General features: G+C 39.8%; 1 protein-coding gene across 1 annotated transcript in view; it reads right to left on the reverse strand.

Moving 5' to 3' along the window:
- The window catches only part of LOC145991549 (fibroblast growth factor receptor-like 1), a 51,348-nt gene that overhangs the window by 19,221 nt on the left and 14,367 nt on the right, over positions 1 to 17,760 (reverse strand). Inside the window, exons 2-5 of the mRNA XM_083127579.1 lie at positions 9,802 to 9,877; positions 7,219 to 7,334; positions 2,920 to 3,073; positions 1,203 to 1,387 (exon numbers count right to left, since the gene is read on the reverse strand). Of these exons, the coding sequence (XP_082983705.1) occupies positions 1,203 to 1,387; positions 2,920 to 3,073; positions 7,219 to 7,334; positions 9,802 to 9,868 (522 nt within the window). The 5' untranslated portion in view covers positions 9,869 to 9,877. The remainder of the gene's footprint in view (positions 1 to 1,202; positions 1,388 to 2,919; positions 3,074 to 7,218; positions 7,335 to 9,801; positions 9,878 to 17,760) is intronic.

Here is a 17,760-nt window from a genome sequence, read left to right on the forward strand (position 1 = left end):
GTTTCTTCATTTCCCAATTCTACACTGTGCTCAATTAGTATTGTGAAGCAGCTATTTTTGGGTAAATTTAGTCTAACATATTTTTCTTATTCGGAAAAACACCTTCACCAAATTTTAATATTATGTTCAGCCTGAGGTGTTCTTGCTGTGGAAAAAATTTCAGATTTTTCCTCTGTCCCCCATTTGGGGATACAAAGGGTCAAACTTCTGATTTTTCTCAAAACTTTCAATTTTTGGGATCTTATGGAAAGAAAGGGGGCCTGGGCACCTCATATGTTTAACAATTTTCGGACTTACCTGGCACCGCACAGTAAATACAAGAAATATGGTTAAGGTGTTTTGCTCCTTCATGGTTATTTTGTGTCCCAAAGATTAGATAAAAATTCTGTCGGAATTATTGTACTATAGCATGGAAACTACTAATCTGGAAGCAAGAATTATAATGAACAAAAAGAAAGAACATTTATTTTTTAAGTGAATAGTTTTTGGATCATTACATTTGAAATTACTGAACAGAAATTACAGCGATTTTCGTAAAGGTCTGAAAACACTAAAATCACCGCACGCAGCTGATTGAAAATGGCTGCCAGATCCAAACGCAAACCTGAAAAAAAAAAATCAATGTCGGTTTTGAACACTTGAAAGATGTTGAAATAAGCGTTTAAAATATTAATAAATTTAAAAATGGTGATGTGACGGGGTTGGTCGAAATGATATGGAATGACCCATAAACAATTATCCCTGGCATGAACCATTTGAAAAAGGCTCTGGGTTTAGGAATGCCAGAGAATTAGCTGGAATCAAGTTTCTTTCTTAAAAAGCAAAACAATTTACAAACAGCATATTGTCCTGCTTCTATTTAAAAGGGTTTAAAACGTTTGTTTTTAAGTCCACATTTGTCTTGTGACCATCATGCTTTAATCATATTTACATTTGAGGCTTCTTTTTTGTTTAATTTTGTTTTAAGTCCATTTTATACACAGATAGGCTAATCAGGATTGGACCTACAGTTTAAAATGGGATCCAAACTATTATGTCCCTTCACTGGGTATTGAATCCAGGATCCCTTTATTACAAGGCAATGACGTTACCACTATACCATAATGGAGGCCCCTTTACTAATACTTATATTCTCAAAGATAATTATGAAAAATTGTAAAAATTTTCAAATAATATGGGTGTAAAGAAAGAAATTAACATACACGGTATGATATGCCATCATAATTAACTATGTTGTCCCCTGTCAAGTTAACATCCAGACGACGCAGCCAGTGTGTTCGTAGAGGAAGTTCGCTATGCACTGTGCACTGGAGAACTACAGGCAATCCGGAATTCACCGTTACATTTTCTTGCAGAGAAAGTTCTGGGGGCTTCTCCTCTGATCTCTCTGAAAGGCACAGAAGGAAAAATATCATTAAGAATCTAATTTAAAAAATAATGTCAAGATAAATATACATTATCTCCTGAAGGAGATTCTGAACCTTTCAATGATTGAAGTGGTGAATTTCACACCCTTGTTGGCGTTTTTTATCTGTTTTGTGATCTGAACAATTAATGGACGTCATCAAGAAATGTTTCTCAGCATCAGGGCAATCACTACAAGAGACTTTGTATCTCATCAGAAAATGCATTCAAATTCAAATTCTTTATTTGCATGGGCGAGGTTCAGCCTGAGGTGGAGTGGGAGGATGCATTCCTTTCAATAGTCTGGAAAGTGATTGTATTTGTTTCACATACCATTTGCTATACTCTGTTCCATGAATCTCTAGAGTGAGCTAACGAATACAAGTTTCTGCACAAGTAGTCACGCGTGTCGACCAGTGAACACGTTGCGAGGGAGAGGGATTGCGAGTGGGGGAAAAGGGACTGCAGTTACCAGTCTTTGCAGCCACGCATACTGACTCAGCTGCACCCATTCGCTTTCTCCCCATATCTGCCATTATGTGCGGCCTTGCTCCAGAGATTCCCAGAATAGAGCATACAGAATAAACAGCTGTTATTTTTTGCAGAGAGAGAATCTTTATCCTGTCACTATTTGCACGTGGTCATTTAACATCGCTTTTCTAGCTCCTTAGGTGATAAAAGAGATAAATAAACAGGCCAGGACCATGCACAACTCAAACCTAGAATTTTAGGGAGTTTTCAGACCAAAGCAACAAGTGACGAATGACGCACTGAGGTGACAAGCGACACAGGCACCTTCAGCCTGTGGAAAAAATATTCACCACACTTGTGCAACCACCAGACTGAGGTGGCACAATTCCTGATATCAGTGGTGGCGATTGGGTTCCAAAACTGAAGGGGGGGGGGGAGCAAGGACAGTTTACTTTCCCTTGGTAGATAAGGTTTAGCATAGTGTGGGGCAAAAGTGGAAAGAAGTGGGGGAGGACAACTTCCCCCTATGCCCCCTCTAGTCGCCACCACTGCCTGATATTGAAAAACGGACCAATCTAAGAAACATATGCAGCTTGTCATGTTACTTTCCTATGAAAGGATGCATTTATTTCTGAAGCTTAATTTCCAAATGGCACTAGTCGCTTGTCACCTGTCACATGTCGCTTCAGTCTGAAAGCTCCCTTAGGCACAGGATTATGACATGAATATTCATTGTCAAGGCTGTCAATCACTTGTTGCCAATAGATGTAGTATGTCCATGAGTTCCAATCCAAGTTTTTAATATAAGATAAAAGCATGTGATTTATGTAATATAATAATATGTAATATGCAATACCAATGCCTGTGCCAGCCTTCTTATTTTCCAATTCACCCACACTTTGAGTTTATACACGTAAATAAATGCTTGAGTGGTATTTTGAATATGCAATGGGTTATTTAAGCATGCATCATGGAACATTTCAAAGATAGTGTTCCTAAATATATCTCAATTAAATTATAATTAAAAAAATATATCCAGCTTACCAACTACTTCTAGGTGATATTCTTTTATTTTTGATCCATTGTAATGGCACGTGTAGGTTCCTGATTCACTGGCTGTGAGATTTCTAAGTTCCAAGTGATTCTTGCAGCGATCATTCTTCTTGGAGGCAGATGAACAATTAATGAGACTGTCATTCTGGGGGGAAAAATGAGATTTAAAGAAATAGTATTTCCTCAGCTAGAGTGACTTTCACACAAAAGTAATTAAAGTTGCATGACCACCCTCGCAATGGCAATGCATGCATATACTTCTTAGAGGAGCACATTATTTATTTTATTTAGTATTTATTCACCCTGTTTCCATTTTCTGCTGGTATACGTTACTCACAATTTTAACATTTATCCAGAGGCGCAACCACAAATTTTTGTCTGGGGGGGGGGGGCAAGTACCAGGATCAATGTATCAACAATAATAATAATAATGTCATTATTATTATTATTATTACTAGTGGTAGTAGTAGTAGTATCAAAAACATTATTATCCTCATAAAGAGGGAGTAGAAGTCGGTACTAAAGCATTTATTTGGAACAAACTATTTGAAATACTTTTTTCAACACCGTCAATTTCATATTAGCTAATAATGGAAAACAAGCACACAAATTGTATTTTTGAATGGCAGAAAATGAATGATAAATGCATTCCGAATATAATTCTTTTTGTACGTATAACATGTATAACTTTCATTTACAACATATGTTTTACACATATGCAACATGGAGCGATATAAAATAAGAAAATACATATGCAACATGCTAACATTAATTGTGCACGTATTCAAAGTTTATTCAATACATATATACAACACATATTATTTGAATACCTTACATTCTAGAAAATAATTATACTGTGAGCGAAGCAAGCAAGAATATTTTTAGATCCAATTTTTGCAATTGAAATAATATTGATTTAATAGGGCACAAATAATTTCACTGGACGCCATGGCATGCTCTCTTTTACAACTTTTTTAAAATTTAGATCGCTCGGCATCCATGCCCGACTCCTGCCGCCATCTAGCTAAAGCTCTGAACCTGGCGATACTGGGATAAACAGGCTTTCCGAGCGAAGCGAGCAAGAAAATTTTGCGAACTGTATTTTAATATCCATAAGATTTGAAATCGAAGGGGGCAATTGCTCCTATGTGCACCCCCTGCAGGTGACAATGGCTGTCAATGTTTGCCCCTAATAGGGCGCAAATAATATTACGGGGCCCCAAGGCATTCTCTCTTTCACAACTTCTTTTCATTTAGATAATTTGGCACCCATGGGCGACTCCCGCCGCCACCTAGCTACGGTTCTGAACTTGACGAGACTGAGAAAAGCCAGGCTTGCGAGCAAGAAAATTTTACGAAATGTACTTTTATTTGCATAAAATTTGAAATCGAAGGGGGCAATTCTCCTCTCTGCCCCCCTTGCAGGTGCCCTTGGCCGTCAATGTTTGCCCCCCCACCCTTGCCCCTCCTAGATTTGACTTCCGTCGAAGGTTGGAGGGGGCAATGCCTCCCTGTGGTTGCGCCACTACATTTATCATACACTATCATTGTATTGGGAATAGAGACACTCATGCAACTGGTATTCGCGATTAAAATTACCACCTGAGCGCTAGTGTTGCTTCCAATATGGCCGCTCTACGTAAGATAGATCTTTGTTTACATTCAGCAGCAGTACGTAATAGCAGCGTGTTGTCATTGCTGGTATGGAAGAAACGTTTAAATTATATTTAAACATTGCGAATGCGATGTGAATTCCAGGAACTATATTGAAGGTGAAGCTGTGCTGAGAGCGAAGCATTTAATTATGATAATAAAAATAACACGGAAAACGCACACGAAACTAATGTACATTTGTTGTTTCATCTGCACTGCACCTCGGTTGTAACTGCCTAACTGGGGCTCTCAGAAATGATTTGAAAATAAAGCAATTCACCTGTATTGCAAAGCTTGGGAGGAAATAAATTAAAACATGCTGTTGCAGTTTTTTCCCCAAAGAGGCAGGCTGATTTAATAACAACACCGGATAATGATAATAATAATAACAACAATTTCATTGAGGCTATTTTCAGTCTTCACTGAAAATTAACATACTGAATGAAACAGCAACATTAGCATGTCAATTATGTTTTTCTGACTTACCTTTATGATAAGGGACATTAATTAATTCTCAAACTATTTTCATCTTTGCACTTAATCGACTTGCACCTGTTCCAAATTACATACATAATACATTGTTTTCGAAAAAAATGTTATATTCATAAAGAACAATTTAAAACTTACTTTCATGGCAATAAAATCATCTTTCCGAAAGATTATTTCGGAAAATAGAGTGAACAGACTCCTACATTCTTCGTAATTTCCTTGCTGCATTTCATTACGCCAATCTTGTCATTCAATTGTTTTCTCTGGTTTATTTAAACATTTCATTTTGTTGATTCCACGGGGTGGAAAACACATGTAAGCTTTTCACTTGCCCTGAACCAAAAAACGATTTAGAGCAAAAAACTGAACAGTATACGCTACTTTTTCACATGTTCCCCATTCTTTGAACGGCACAGATCATATATCACACCGCGAAGTGCAGCGAGGTGTCCTACGTGGAGTAGTTCCTCAAAATCTCACCAGATGGCATATCGGATAATTTTAATCGCGAATAGTTACTTGTATTTTCATAAACTGTGCCTGCTTGTATTTTGTTTATTACTATTATTCTTTATTAAAGCTCAACTTTTTCTCAAATTAACCTGCCAAGGGACAATTGACAGATTTGTAGATTTAGGATAAATTGAAGAGAGTGCGTTTCCTGATATTCTTTTTCCATTTCATGTTTTTTCTTTTTAATTTTTGTCTTTTAAGTCCACTTTTATGCACAGATAGGCTAATCGGGACTGAACATACAGTTTAAAGTGGGATCCGATCCGAACCACTATGTGCCTCCAGCGGGTATCAAATCATGGGTTCTTCGGTTGCATGGTGGCAATGATACCATACCAACATGCCATGGGGGAGGGGAAGCCCCTTTGTCCCTTTCAAAACTCCATCATAATACATACTCTTTGTCTCAATTTCCACTAAAAAAGTAGAACAGGTATTGACATTTCTGTACATGATAATGAATATATTATCTATACAGAACAGAAGGTTGACATTTTTTGTTTATTTTCCGTGATACAGAGTTTGGAAAACGGAAACTTCTTTCACTGATAGTTTCTTAATATTTTTCCAGCTTTGACTTTATCCCGATATTTTAGTCGCAATTAGTCACATTGCACTATTAAAAGAAACACTTCCTCCAGAACTACTTGAGTTTGAAAAGAACAGAAAAGCTACACGGGACATAGGCACTGATGTCCCTCAAATCGCCGAATTATTTTATCGCTAGTGCGCACTGGAGAATAGTACGAGCAACTTTTTTTCTCCTTGATTACAAAATCGCCCAACTTTTTAATCGCTAGTGCGCTTTCGTCAATTGGTGCCCTGTTATGCCCCTCCCCCCTTGCAATGCCACCCAATAATTCCGCACATATAATTTAATTTGTTATTTGCGTTAAGTATTATAATGGATGGACACAAGATTAATACAGATTGTTGCAGGAAAGCGATAACTTCAAAGTTGAAATGGTGCCTTGAGAAAAAAATGCCCGTCCCCATCGGAAAAAATCCAGCGGACACCCTTGGAGGGGGGGGGGGAGAATCGACCTTCTCGTCCTCATTAATACACCTATGAGTCATCATCACTTTTGACTTCAGTCTTATTCTGCTCTGAAGTACAAGTGCATTATGCAATTGCCGTCTCACAAGCTGAGCGTGTTGAGTGATCGATCCCCAATCTTGTTACCGAAAGTTCCGAGTTCGAGTCCCGGGGTGGGTATGTATGTTCCTTTGTGAGTACTTTTTCATTAATTCATTTTCATGGTCGTAATTAGCCTAAATGAGCAAAAAAGCGACGTAAAATAAGAAAAATATATACTAAAATGTACATGCAATATGCAATTGAGAAGCGTATGGGTTTCAGGCATATGCCAAATCTTGGCACTTTTTTCTTTTTGTATGAAGATTGCACCCCTGAAATGATACGTATATACGCCACTGGTGATACAAAAGAATTCGGGATCACTCGTCACTCATTCTAACACGCTTCTGAAGACGCGAAAATCCCAGGTGTTCGGATGGTTTGTAAAAAGTGTGATTTGTGATTGATGGAGATGTGCCAACGTACACAGAGACATGCCACACACACACACACACACACACATAGCCTACACCAAGGCATTGACTGCGCAAACTAACCTTGAACCATATTATTTGCAACCTCTGAGATTTCTGAGAAACACAGGTGAGCTGGACGCTGGTTCCAGCAGGCCGGAAAAGGTGCACGCTCGAGTTGCTCAAATCTTCCGTTGCGGCTGAAAAGAAAACACATTTATTTAATTTACTCTTCATTCAACCAATGAGCAAACATTGTGTTAGAGTGAGATTATTTCCGTAACATCTCTGGCCGTTCTGCGCTTGCACCTTGGGAGCGAGTCATAACTCCCGACGCCTCCAATCAAGAAGTGAACCGCTGACGTCATCTCTACGCTGCGCCTATAGCTAACTCTATTGCTCACGCTGTACACTGCTCGTAGGCTCGCTGGCTAGACTCGCGCAGTCAGCTGGAGATGTCCCGAATGCACACCGGACTCAACCTAACGATGGTCCTCCCCAGAGGAAGGGACAGGAGGGGAAATTAATTGTCCAGGGGCTTTGAGGGACCCAGGAGGAGGTCAAGGTTTTGACCGATCGTGCGTTATATAACGTCACTTTTTCACTTTTGGCTAATCGCGACGATGATGAATAGTGATGAAAAATCGGGAATCCCTGTAGAAGCCCGCCTCCATCCGCATACATTCAGGAGCATTCGCTTATGTCCTGGTTCCTTTTTAATAATAAAGCAGTGCCCCTATACGCCTTCATGGCGTGCTGCTATGCACAGGGGAACACTTTACTTTTTTTACGTCTATTTCTCACAATTAAAAAAAAAAACGTGTTAGAATGCTCCTAACGCGTGAGGAACGTATCGAGATCGTACTGCTGTCTGGGGAGAGATGTCCACGTGCCATTGCCATCCAGATTTCGATTTGCTTCCACTATCACAACCATTCTACTACCTCGTAGTCAAAGGGTTCCGGGTTCGATACCCGGTGGAAGCACACAGTGGTAAACCGTAGGCCCAGTCCCGATTAGCCTATCTGTGCATAAAGTTTACCTGAAAAAAAACCTCATATAACAATTTCGCTATCTACTACTTCTCCAGTCTCCGCTTAAAGGGACACGATGGGAAGTAATTATCTATCTGCTGTCACTAATTGGAAATAGACTTATAATTATAAATGGGGAAAGTGGTGGATAGAACCCGCGAGTGTTTCACAGTGTTTAAAGAGTCAATAAATTTATTATATTTAAATAATAATTTATTTCAAGAAAAAATTATGACCCCACACCCGCCACTCGAGCGGGTGGAGAAAATATTCGTGCTTCGCTAGTGAAAAATTCGGACATCTCCTGGCAACCCTGCTGCTAGACCCCGTGCGTCGTAGAAGGCATGTTTATTTATTCGTAACTGCTTCAGGTGCTTGTCAACCGAAAGATCGGAAACGTTTGTCTGTGAGCCTGTAACATGGTTAGATTCCTGCATGAACGTGGGAGTGATGCGGTAGTTGCAAGTAAGGTGACCAAGAAATCTCGATAACATACACCCGAATTTGAAATCATCACGTATCGTTATTGAAAGCAGCAGTTAATCCCAAAATTCATATGATGGATAAAAAAATAATCTCTATTTGCTTACAATTTTTTTCCGAATTTGGCCATCGGTACACAAAAGCTTCGGTTCATTGAGATGTTTGTGAATAATATTATGCGTTCATAAATCATTTTTTCCAAATGTGTTTCTGAGTTGGAAAATTTATAGTGAAAGTAACTTTTCGGCAATACATATATCGAAGCATATCTAATAGATTTGCCGGCCCCTGTGGCGGAGTGGTTAGCACATCGCGCTACAACCCCAGGGGTCCCGGGTTCGAATCCTGGCCTGGGCATGGATGTTTGTGAATGTCCATTCATCAATTTCATCCTATCATCACTCATCCCCATCTTCGCAACTTAGCCAAAAGTGGTACAAAAAGCGAAGTAAAATAAAGCAAATCAATCAATCAAATCAATCAATCTAATAGATCTAAATATGATCAAAAAGTGAAACTGAAATCTTCTTACAAACTTGCTAAAAATATTGAATTTACATGACAATATGAATATAATGGACAATATAATAAGTTCTTGTTACATCAACTTGATTGTGTAATATGTCAAATTTGAACATACAATGATATACCCACACACTTCGAGATTAACCAAAAGTGATAGAAAAACGAAGCCAAATAGATCAAGACAATGTATGCACATTATAAAGAACAGTAAATGTAAAGAACAGTAAAATTTATATAAGTCTACCTTATATTAATACACCCTGAAATCAAGGATTGGTCGGATATTCGAATAAGACAAAGGTGTGTCTGTCCGCTCATATATTTCATCTTCATTCATCCTCATTGTCGTGAATAAGCCACGTAAAATAACTTAAAATACAACAAAACTTATTTCCCTTAGATTTACTTGTCGCATATAATCTCGTGGTGACAATTAGCCAAGTCAGAACTACCGCCTATGTATACAGAGCGCCCAAATCAAGCTACAGCCTGACAATTCTCTGCGCATATCGCAAACCAGCTCCGGAACCACTGACTCAAAAATTATATTTTTGAAAGGAAATTTCGATGTCAACATATAAGCTTACATCTCAGAACAAAGCAGCAATAAAAGATTTGAACTCACCTTTCAAAAGGGAAACTCGCGTAGTGCCATAGAAGAACAGGAGCAATATAATCATCAGCCAAGCCATTCCTTCATCCTGCAATAACAAGCATCCGTTAGTTACTAAATGTTCCACGTTTGCTATTAACATATTCATCTCAAGAAACACATTTCTAACTTTTTACCTCACATCAAGGACGTGGGAGGATATTTATCGGGTGGGACCCAATCATCAACAATAAAAAATCTGTGCTTGAATAATGTTAATGGAAAATAACAATTTGCAAATTTACGTATCTGTTGCAAAGTAATAATTGTAATCCATAAAACGCCACTATTGAAACTTACATTATGAATAATTTTTCGAATGTAGCATATTTCTTACTTTGGAGGCATTGAAGCGCCGTCCATTGCCTGTTCAATTGATGTTAGCGCGACGTTATACGAGATCGTCGTAACGTTGGCGATCAGCTAAGCTTGGCCTCATAGTCTATTTGACCGGGACATAGACGCTAGTTAAGTAGTGTGTAGCATATTTCTGTTCTTAGATAATTGAGACGATATAACAATAGAGTACCGTACTCTTAATAATAATATACTTGTATGTGATAACTACTCATTTTCAAGGGGCCTCGCCGATGACGTAGTGGTAACTGTGTTGCCTTGTAATCCAAGGATTCCGAGTTCGATCTCTGGTGGAGGCATATTGCACAGTGGTTCTGATCCCTCTTTGAACTATAGGTCCAGTCTCGATCAAACTTGAGCGTAAAGTGGACTTGTAGATTTAGAAAACTATTATCGTTCAATTCAGTCTGCTACATTTTCCCTTTACAATTTAGAAATATTAGGATATATAGGATACAGATATTTGATATACTACTATTTCTCACATAATTGTCCTACACTTACATGAAATATGGAATATCAAACAAGGTCCATGGCAAGTGAAGGCCGAGGAAACCAACATTTAAATGTTATTGAGAGGTTCGTTGGTTGATTACGTTGAATGTGGCAAAAGTGGCATTCGTAAAAGGGAGAATATAGGGTGATACTGATACTCCTCCTTCTCTCAGATGCTCTGGTGTAGGGGAGGAGAAAGAATGTTGTATACCAGGAAAGAGGTGGAAAATAACGCATTGAAAAGGCTAAGAGTAACCTAACAGAGGGTTAGTTTTACGCTCGCATTTGTATCTATGTAACACCAAAGACTGTCCAGCGGGTTTTCATTGGGTGAGCGTGATAAACGTATCGAGTTCCCATGTTCTGTCTTTCTAAAGTCTGGAGCTAATTGCGCTCACAATGCTGGGTGAACGCCGAATTTTTAGGCTCCCTGCAGGATTGAACACAGGACTGGTCATCAATACTATACACTTACACATTTGACTTCTCAGAAGTAGCAGTCGTAAAATGCAATTTCAACATTCCGTCCCAGAATTGTCCGACTTGTAAATAAATAGTTTCAAGGTAATGAACCACGACATTAGCTATTTGATTACTGAATTCATTGCACTTCATCAATGACGCACACAGGAATTTTGGTAAATGGGGAATGTTTTTTTATTATAACCATTCTTACATGTTTTGCCATCTTTCACTGCATTTAACGTTCTATTGTTTAGAGAAGTTGGGCAAAAGGGGAGATATTCTGGCCTCCACCAATCCTTCTGACTACGACGCCACTGTCCTCCATTAGTAATGCATGAGCTTGCATTTAAATATCGAAGGAAAAGATACGTTCGAAAATGCAAACGTTCTCACTCACCAAAATGGTTGCGTCAAAGGCCGTCAAAAGCTTGTCAATTAGAAGTTTTGCTTATTAATGAGCATCCGCCTGGCATATTGGTAGGTAAACACAGGTGTGAAAAGAACGTGTGAAACAATTGCTAAACAAACAAAGCAGAGGTGATGTCCAGCCTTTCCCTATAATTACATTATTCGACTGTGCTGACAAGCAGTTGGCGTTTTGTGTGTGTCTGTAGGTACGTTCTGAAATTCTTCAGCGCGTTCATAACTTCCTATGCAAACGTTGATATTCTTACGCTAAAAATAAGATTTATACTCGCGAATTTCAACCGCGCTTTGCTTATTTGTGTAGGAATTCGCATGCACCTCCAGTTTTCTTGGAATCTTGATCATAAACTTAAATATGTATTTTCGCAGGACGCATAATTCCTGCCTTTACAAAGTGGGCGAGGTAGCGTTTCTAACGTCAATGGACGCTTGCTCAGTGAGACCCATTGAAAACTTCTTCCAGGGATAATTTTTTTTATCTAGATCACACCATTGACATTAACCGGGTTTGATATTTCAGGTAGCCGACCTCTGTGGCCGAGTGGTTAGCACAGCGCACTAAGAAGGGCAGGGGTTCGAATTCGGCTTGGGCATTGGGTGTTCTTTGTGAGCGTCCTTTCATCAATTTCATCATATCATCATCACTCATACCCATCGTCTCGATTAGCCAAAAGTGGCAGAAAAGCGACGCTAAATAACAAAAATCCAATCCAAAATCGAAGATATTTCAGGTGTAGAGAGAACTATTCGCAAAATATCATAAACCTTGCAATCTTGCTTTATGCACTAAATTCTAACATCACTAGTTCGTATTTTCGGTGGTTCGCATCACCTATAACCCACATAATAATTTTCATTAAAATTGAAATTAAAATGAATAGCATTCAAAAACAAAACTTTTCTTTGGAACTGATAGTTATAGAATAGACGTTGCCAGTGTACCCCTAGTCCTAAATCCACCTATACGAGATATGTAGATAGTCCACACTAGATCTGGATTCTGGAAAGCTTAAGGGGAGGTATTTTTATTTAAGATTTCATGTTGGCCTGCAGCCAACGCCTCGATAACATTAAATATCATTGAGATTAAAGGTATGAGTCACTACTCCAAATAGTTAAAGGAGATTTCACACCGAAGCGACAAGCGACACGCGACACATATCGCTTGAAGATTTCACAAATCGAACGCAGGTTTGTGCGGCCTGTCATGCTGCTACGGTGTGGAACGTTGCTGTTGATTGGCTCGTCATGTGTCGCTTGTCGCTTCAATCTGAAATCTCCCTAACGTGCAACCTAATAAGTAGTGTTGCCCACGAGACGAGACTTTGGTCTGTCTCGTCCCGTCTCGTGAAAATGCCGTCTCGTCTCGAAGGGTTCTGTCCCGTCTCGTTTTGTCTCGTCTCGTAAAAGTAATGCAGGATATCATGCCAACAAAAGTTAAAACTGGAAGACATCACAAAATATTATTCCCGAAAGTGGGTAAAACCTTAAAATATTTTGTTCGCTGTATAGTGAGAATAAATAAGGTTCGTTAACCATAAGGACATTAATCTAATATATAAAAATGGATGTATGTGTCTGTGTGTATGTATGTTTGTTCCGGCATAACTATCGAACGCCTGGAGCGATTTCAACCAAACTTGGTACGCGTATCACTTGGAATCTCGAAAGAAATACTGTGGTAAGACAGCCCTGGAGATGGGGGTGGGGAGGAGGGTGACATGTAAAAATAATCGAAAACGAGCGATATTAGTGTAGAATCCATAGTTTTCGGGGTGTCTAAGATGAATAGCGATACTCCTAATGCCGTTCAACTCCAAATTCATCACCTATCGGGATGGGGGTTGAGAGGGGGTGAAAATTAAAATGTACAAAAATTACCAAGATTAGTGTCGAATCCATAGTTTTTGGAGTCGCTAAGCTAATTGGTGACATTAGCGATGACCAAACTTAGTACACATACTAAGAAATACTGTGGGGGTAAGACACCCCTGGCACCCCTAGGGTCGGGGGTGGTAAGGGGCTGACATTTAAAAATAATCGAAAACGAGCGATATTAGTGTGGAATCCATAGTTTCCGGGGTTGATAAGATGAATAGTGACAATCCCAATGCCGTTCAACTCCAAGACACCCCTGGCACCCATAGGGGTGGGGTGGGAATGGGGTGACATGTAAAAATAATAAAAAAACGACAGCTATTGGTGTGGAATCAATAGTTTTCGGGGTCGCTAAGATGAATAGTGACACTCCCAATGCCGTTCAACTCCAAGACACCTCTGGCACCCCTAGGGGAAGGGATGGGAAGGGGGTGACATGTAAAACGACCTATATTAGTGTGGAATCCATAGTTTCCGGGGTCGCTAAGATGAATAGTAGCACTCCCAATGCCGTTCAACTCCAAGATACCTCTGGCACACCTAGGGAAGGGGGTGGGAAGGGGGTGAAATGTAAAACGACCGATATTAGTGTGGAATCAATAGTTTTCGGGGTCGCTAAGATGAATCGTGACACTCCCAATGCCGTTCAACTCCAAGACACCCCTGGCACCCCTAGGGGTGGGGTTGGAATGGGGTGACATGTAAAAATAATTTTAAAAAACGACCGATATTAGTGTGGAATCAATAGTTTTCGGGGTCGCTAAGATGAATAGTAGCACTCCCAATGCCGTTCAACTCCAAGATACCTCTGGCACACCTAGGGAAGGGGGTGGGAAGGGGGTGAAATGTAAAACGACCGATATTAGTGTGGAATCAATAGTTTTCGGGGTCGCTAAGATGAATAGTGACACTCCCAATGCCGTTCAACTCGAAGACACCTCTGGCACCCCTATAGGGGAAAGGATGGGAAGGGGGTTACATGTAAAACGACCGATATTAGTGTGTAATCCATAGTTTTCTGGGTCGCTAAGATGAAGAGTAGCACTCCCAATGCCGTTCAACTCCAAGTTCATTTTACACTATAGTTAGAATTCAATGTTTTCCTGTTTAATAGAAGATTAGGATAAATAAATACCCGAGCAACGACGGGCAATCTGCTAGTATTTAATATAATGTTTATTAATTACCAATAGGTAGAGAATGAAATCTACTTTGTTGTTTTTCTGCCTTCAATCAACTCTTTTATCCATCGTACACTAAGGGAGCTTTCAGACCAAAGCAACAAGCGACAAGCCGCATGGGGAGTTGCACCGAAGTTACGATCAACACGAGTTCCTTCCGTATATAGGCTAGGGCTACCATACGTCCTGGTTTTCCCGGACATGTCCTCTTTTCGGACCCTGAAATTTGTGTCCGGGCAGGTTTTTACTTTCTGTTAAAATGTCTGGGTTTTTACTTTTATCCAATCATCACGAAGTTACAACTTTTCGAATCATTAAACATCTCATGTTGGCAGTATTGGACAATGCGCTAAGTGTTAGTCGTTTGTTGTTACAGTTTCAAGTTCCGGTCGATGTGATTTCCGCGTCATTCGTTTGTTCATATTTCGAAGTGGAAGTTAGAGCTTGCCAACACGGTGTAAGCTACTAATATACCTAAAAGAAAGTGCAACTTTACTAATGAGTTACAAGAAAAGTATTAATGTTTTAGACGTGGTAGAGACGATTATGAAGGCGAGTGTATGGTTTGTAAACCCGGTACATATGTGTCTGTGGCAAACAAAGGAGGGCTAGACAGACTTGCAAGCACACGTGGAGTGCGAAAAGCACGAAAGAGCCATCAGAGGTGAAGCTTCATCTACAAAACTGACTCAGTTTTTCACGAAACCTGGCAGTGAACATGAAGATAAAGTAAGTGCTGCAGAAGGTTCTTTCGCGTTTCATACTGTTAAGCATCACAATAGTTATAAAGTGTGGACTGGACTAATTCCGAATACACAATCATAAGAATACGTTAGTTCAATATATGAGGGTGGACGTCAATACTATAAAGTCAGGTTAGGTTAGTGGCAGTATAATATCATGGAGAATAATATTTTATTTAATGGTGATAAATTTTGTGATTTATGTAATGTTTTCATGCTTGTGAATAAATTGATGGTGTGTGTGGCTTTCGAAGAAAATGTCCTCTTTTTAGCATTTCAAAATATAGTAGCCCTAATATAGGCAAATATTCACCTCATAGTATGCACTACCAACTAACAGACCGAGGCTACACAATGCACGATATTAAGTTTCAGCGATAAAGAACAAGAACACCTTGTCGTGTTACTTCGGTTCGGGAGGTCACATTTACTGAGTGTTCGATTCCAAGCGGTTGCTTGTTGCTTCTCGCCTGTCGCGTTCCGCTTTTGTCTGCAAGTTCCCTTGAGGGGGCGTTCAGAACGAAGTGACAAGCGACATGGTAGTTCACACGTGACACAGGCAACTTCAGTTTATTAGCAAGCATTCACAGTCCGAGGCAACAGGACGCACGATATTCAGAAAACGGTCTAATCTGTTCAACACGCAAGCGATAATCGACCCCGAACAGTTTGTTGCTTCGCTTCGGTTGCAAGGTTTCATGTAAGGGAGAGTTCAAACCGAAGCGACACGCGACACATGCTGCTTGGGAACTAGCCCATCAACAGCAGTATTGCACACCGTGGCGGCATGAGAGAGGGAGAGGGGAGAGGAGGGGAGGGTTTATTGATTGATTGATTGATTTAGTTTATTTTACTTCGCGTTTTGTGCCTCTAGGCTAATTTGCGAAGATGGGGATGAGTGATGAAATGATGAAATTGATGAATGGACATTCACAAACAACCAAGCCCGACCGGGATTCGAACCCGGGACCCTTGGCGTCGCAGCGCGATGTGCTAACCACTCGGCCACAGGGTCGGGCTAGGGGGGGAGGGTTTAGGTCGGCACGCGGTCATAATACATGAAAACCGAATACATGTCGTTGTTCAACATCTCGAATCACGAAAAGGGTTACTTGGGGAAATTATGCGATCAACAAATCTTAATTTTTATCTAAAACATTTGTACATGCACGCAGCGAGTAATGAGATGTGGGCAAAACATTGAAAATTTGCGGCCATTTTTCAATATCCAAGTCTGATCCCCCCCACACACACAAACATAGAGGTAGGGAGGGGAGACAAAAAATGTTTGGGCGAAAGAAGAGATAGCAATAAAGAAACGAGACAAATATACACACGGAAAGGGAAAGATATAAGTGAAGGAAGGAGAAGAAATATAGGAGAGAGAGAGAGAGAGAGAGAGAGAGAGAGAGAGAGAGAGAGAGAGAGAGAGAGAGAGAGAGAGAGAAAATATAGAGATGAAGACTAAGAAATATAGAAACGAACAACACGTAAGCACAGAGAGAGGCGAGTAAAGGAGAAACGAGATAGGAAACAAGGAAGGGGAAAAGATAAAGAAATGACCGAAGGCCATTGAAAGGAACAAAACTCTAAAGCTCTCTCAAATATCACCACTCAACTATTGAAGTAAAGTAGAAGTAAGAATGAACAAAGTGATAATACAACTGAGAATTACAAGAATAAGAAGGCAATTTTTTTCCTTCCTTTACCCTCGCTGTGGGTTCTCATGCACACAAAAGACATTGGTTTGTTTCTGACACCATAACATTAAGTCAAAAGTACAGGAACAGTATTGCAACATTGAATACATTACACAACAAACATTGTGTTATAAACTGAGGACTAATTGAAACAAGGAAAAAGAACAAGTACTGAATAAAATACGATAAATGAATAATCTGTCAGCCGTTACAATCGCCAGTTTAGTCGCCTTACAAAATGTGGTTTCCAGAGTATACTCCGAGAAAGAGAGTGATATTTAAGTACCATCTGAATTGTATTCGACTGCTACGTTTTGGTAATCGCAACGATGAAGACAAATGACGATTAGGAGGGACTCGGAACTGAAACTTTGGATGGCGAGATTTTTTAGTTGACCGTTCAACGGTCTCGACCACCAAGCTGAAAAACACACTATTGCTGTTGTTGTTATCGTTATTAATAGTAGTAGTACTTGTTGTTGTGGTAAACTCGAAAGCTACAACATCATCGCCTTGTAATCAGGGGGTCCTGGGTTCGATACCCAGTGGAGGCACAAGTGGTTCGGATCTCACTTTAAAATAGTAGGTTCAGTCCTGATTAGCCTTACTGTGCATAAACACCAAATCAACCAAATCGAAAGCTAAAAACAGCAGCAATGGGACACGGTGCACTGACCATGAAACATC

Source organism: Lepisma saccharinum, chromosome 8 (genome assembly GCF_977018435.1).
Source record: "Lepisma saccharinum chromosome 8, izLepSacc3.1, whole genome shotgun sequence".
Taxonomy (NCBI): domain Eukaryota; kingdom Metazoa; phylum Arthropoda; class Insecta; order Zygentoma; family Lepismatidae; genus Lepisma; species Lepisma saccharinum.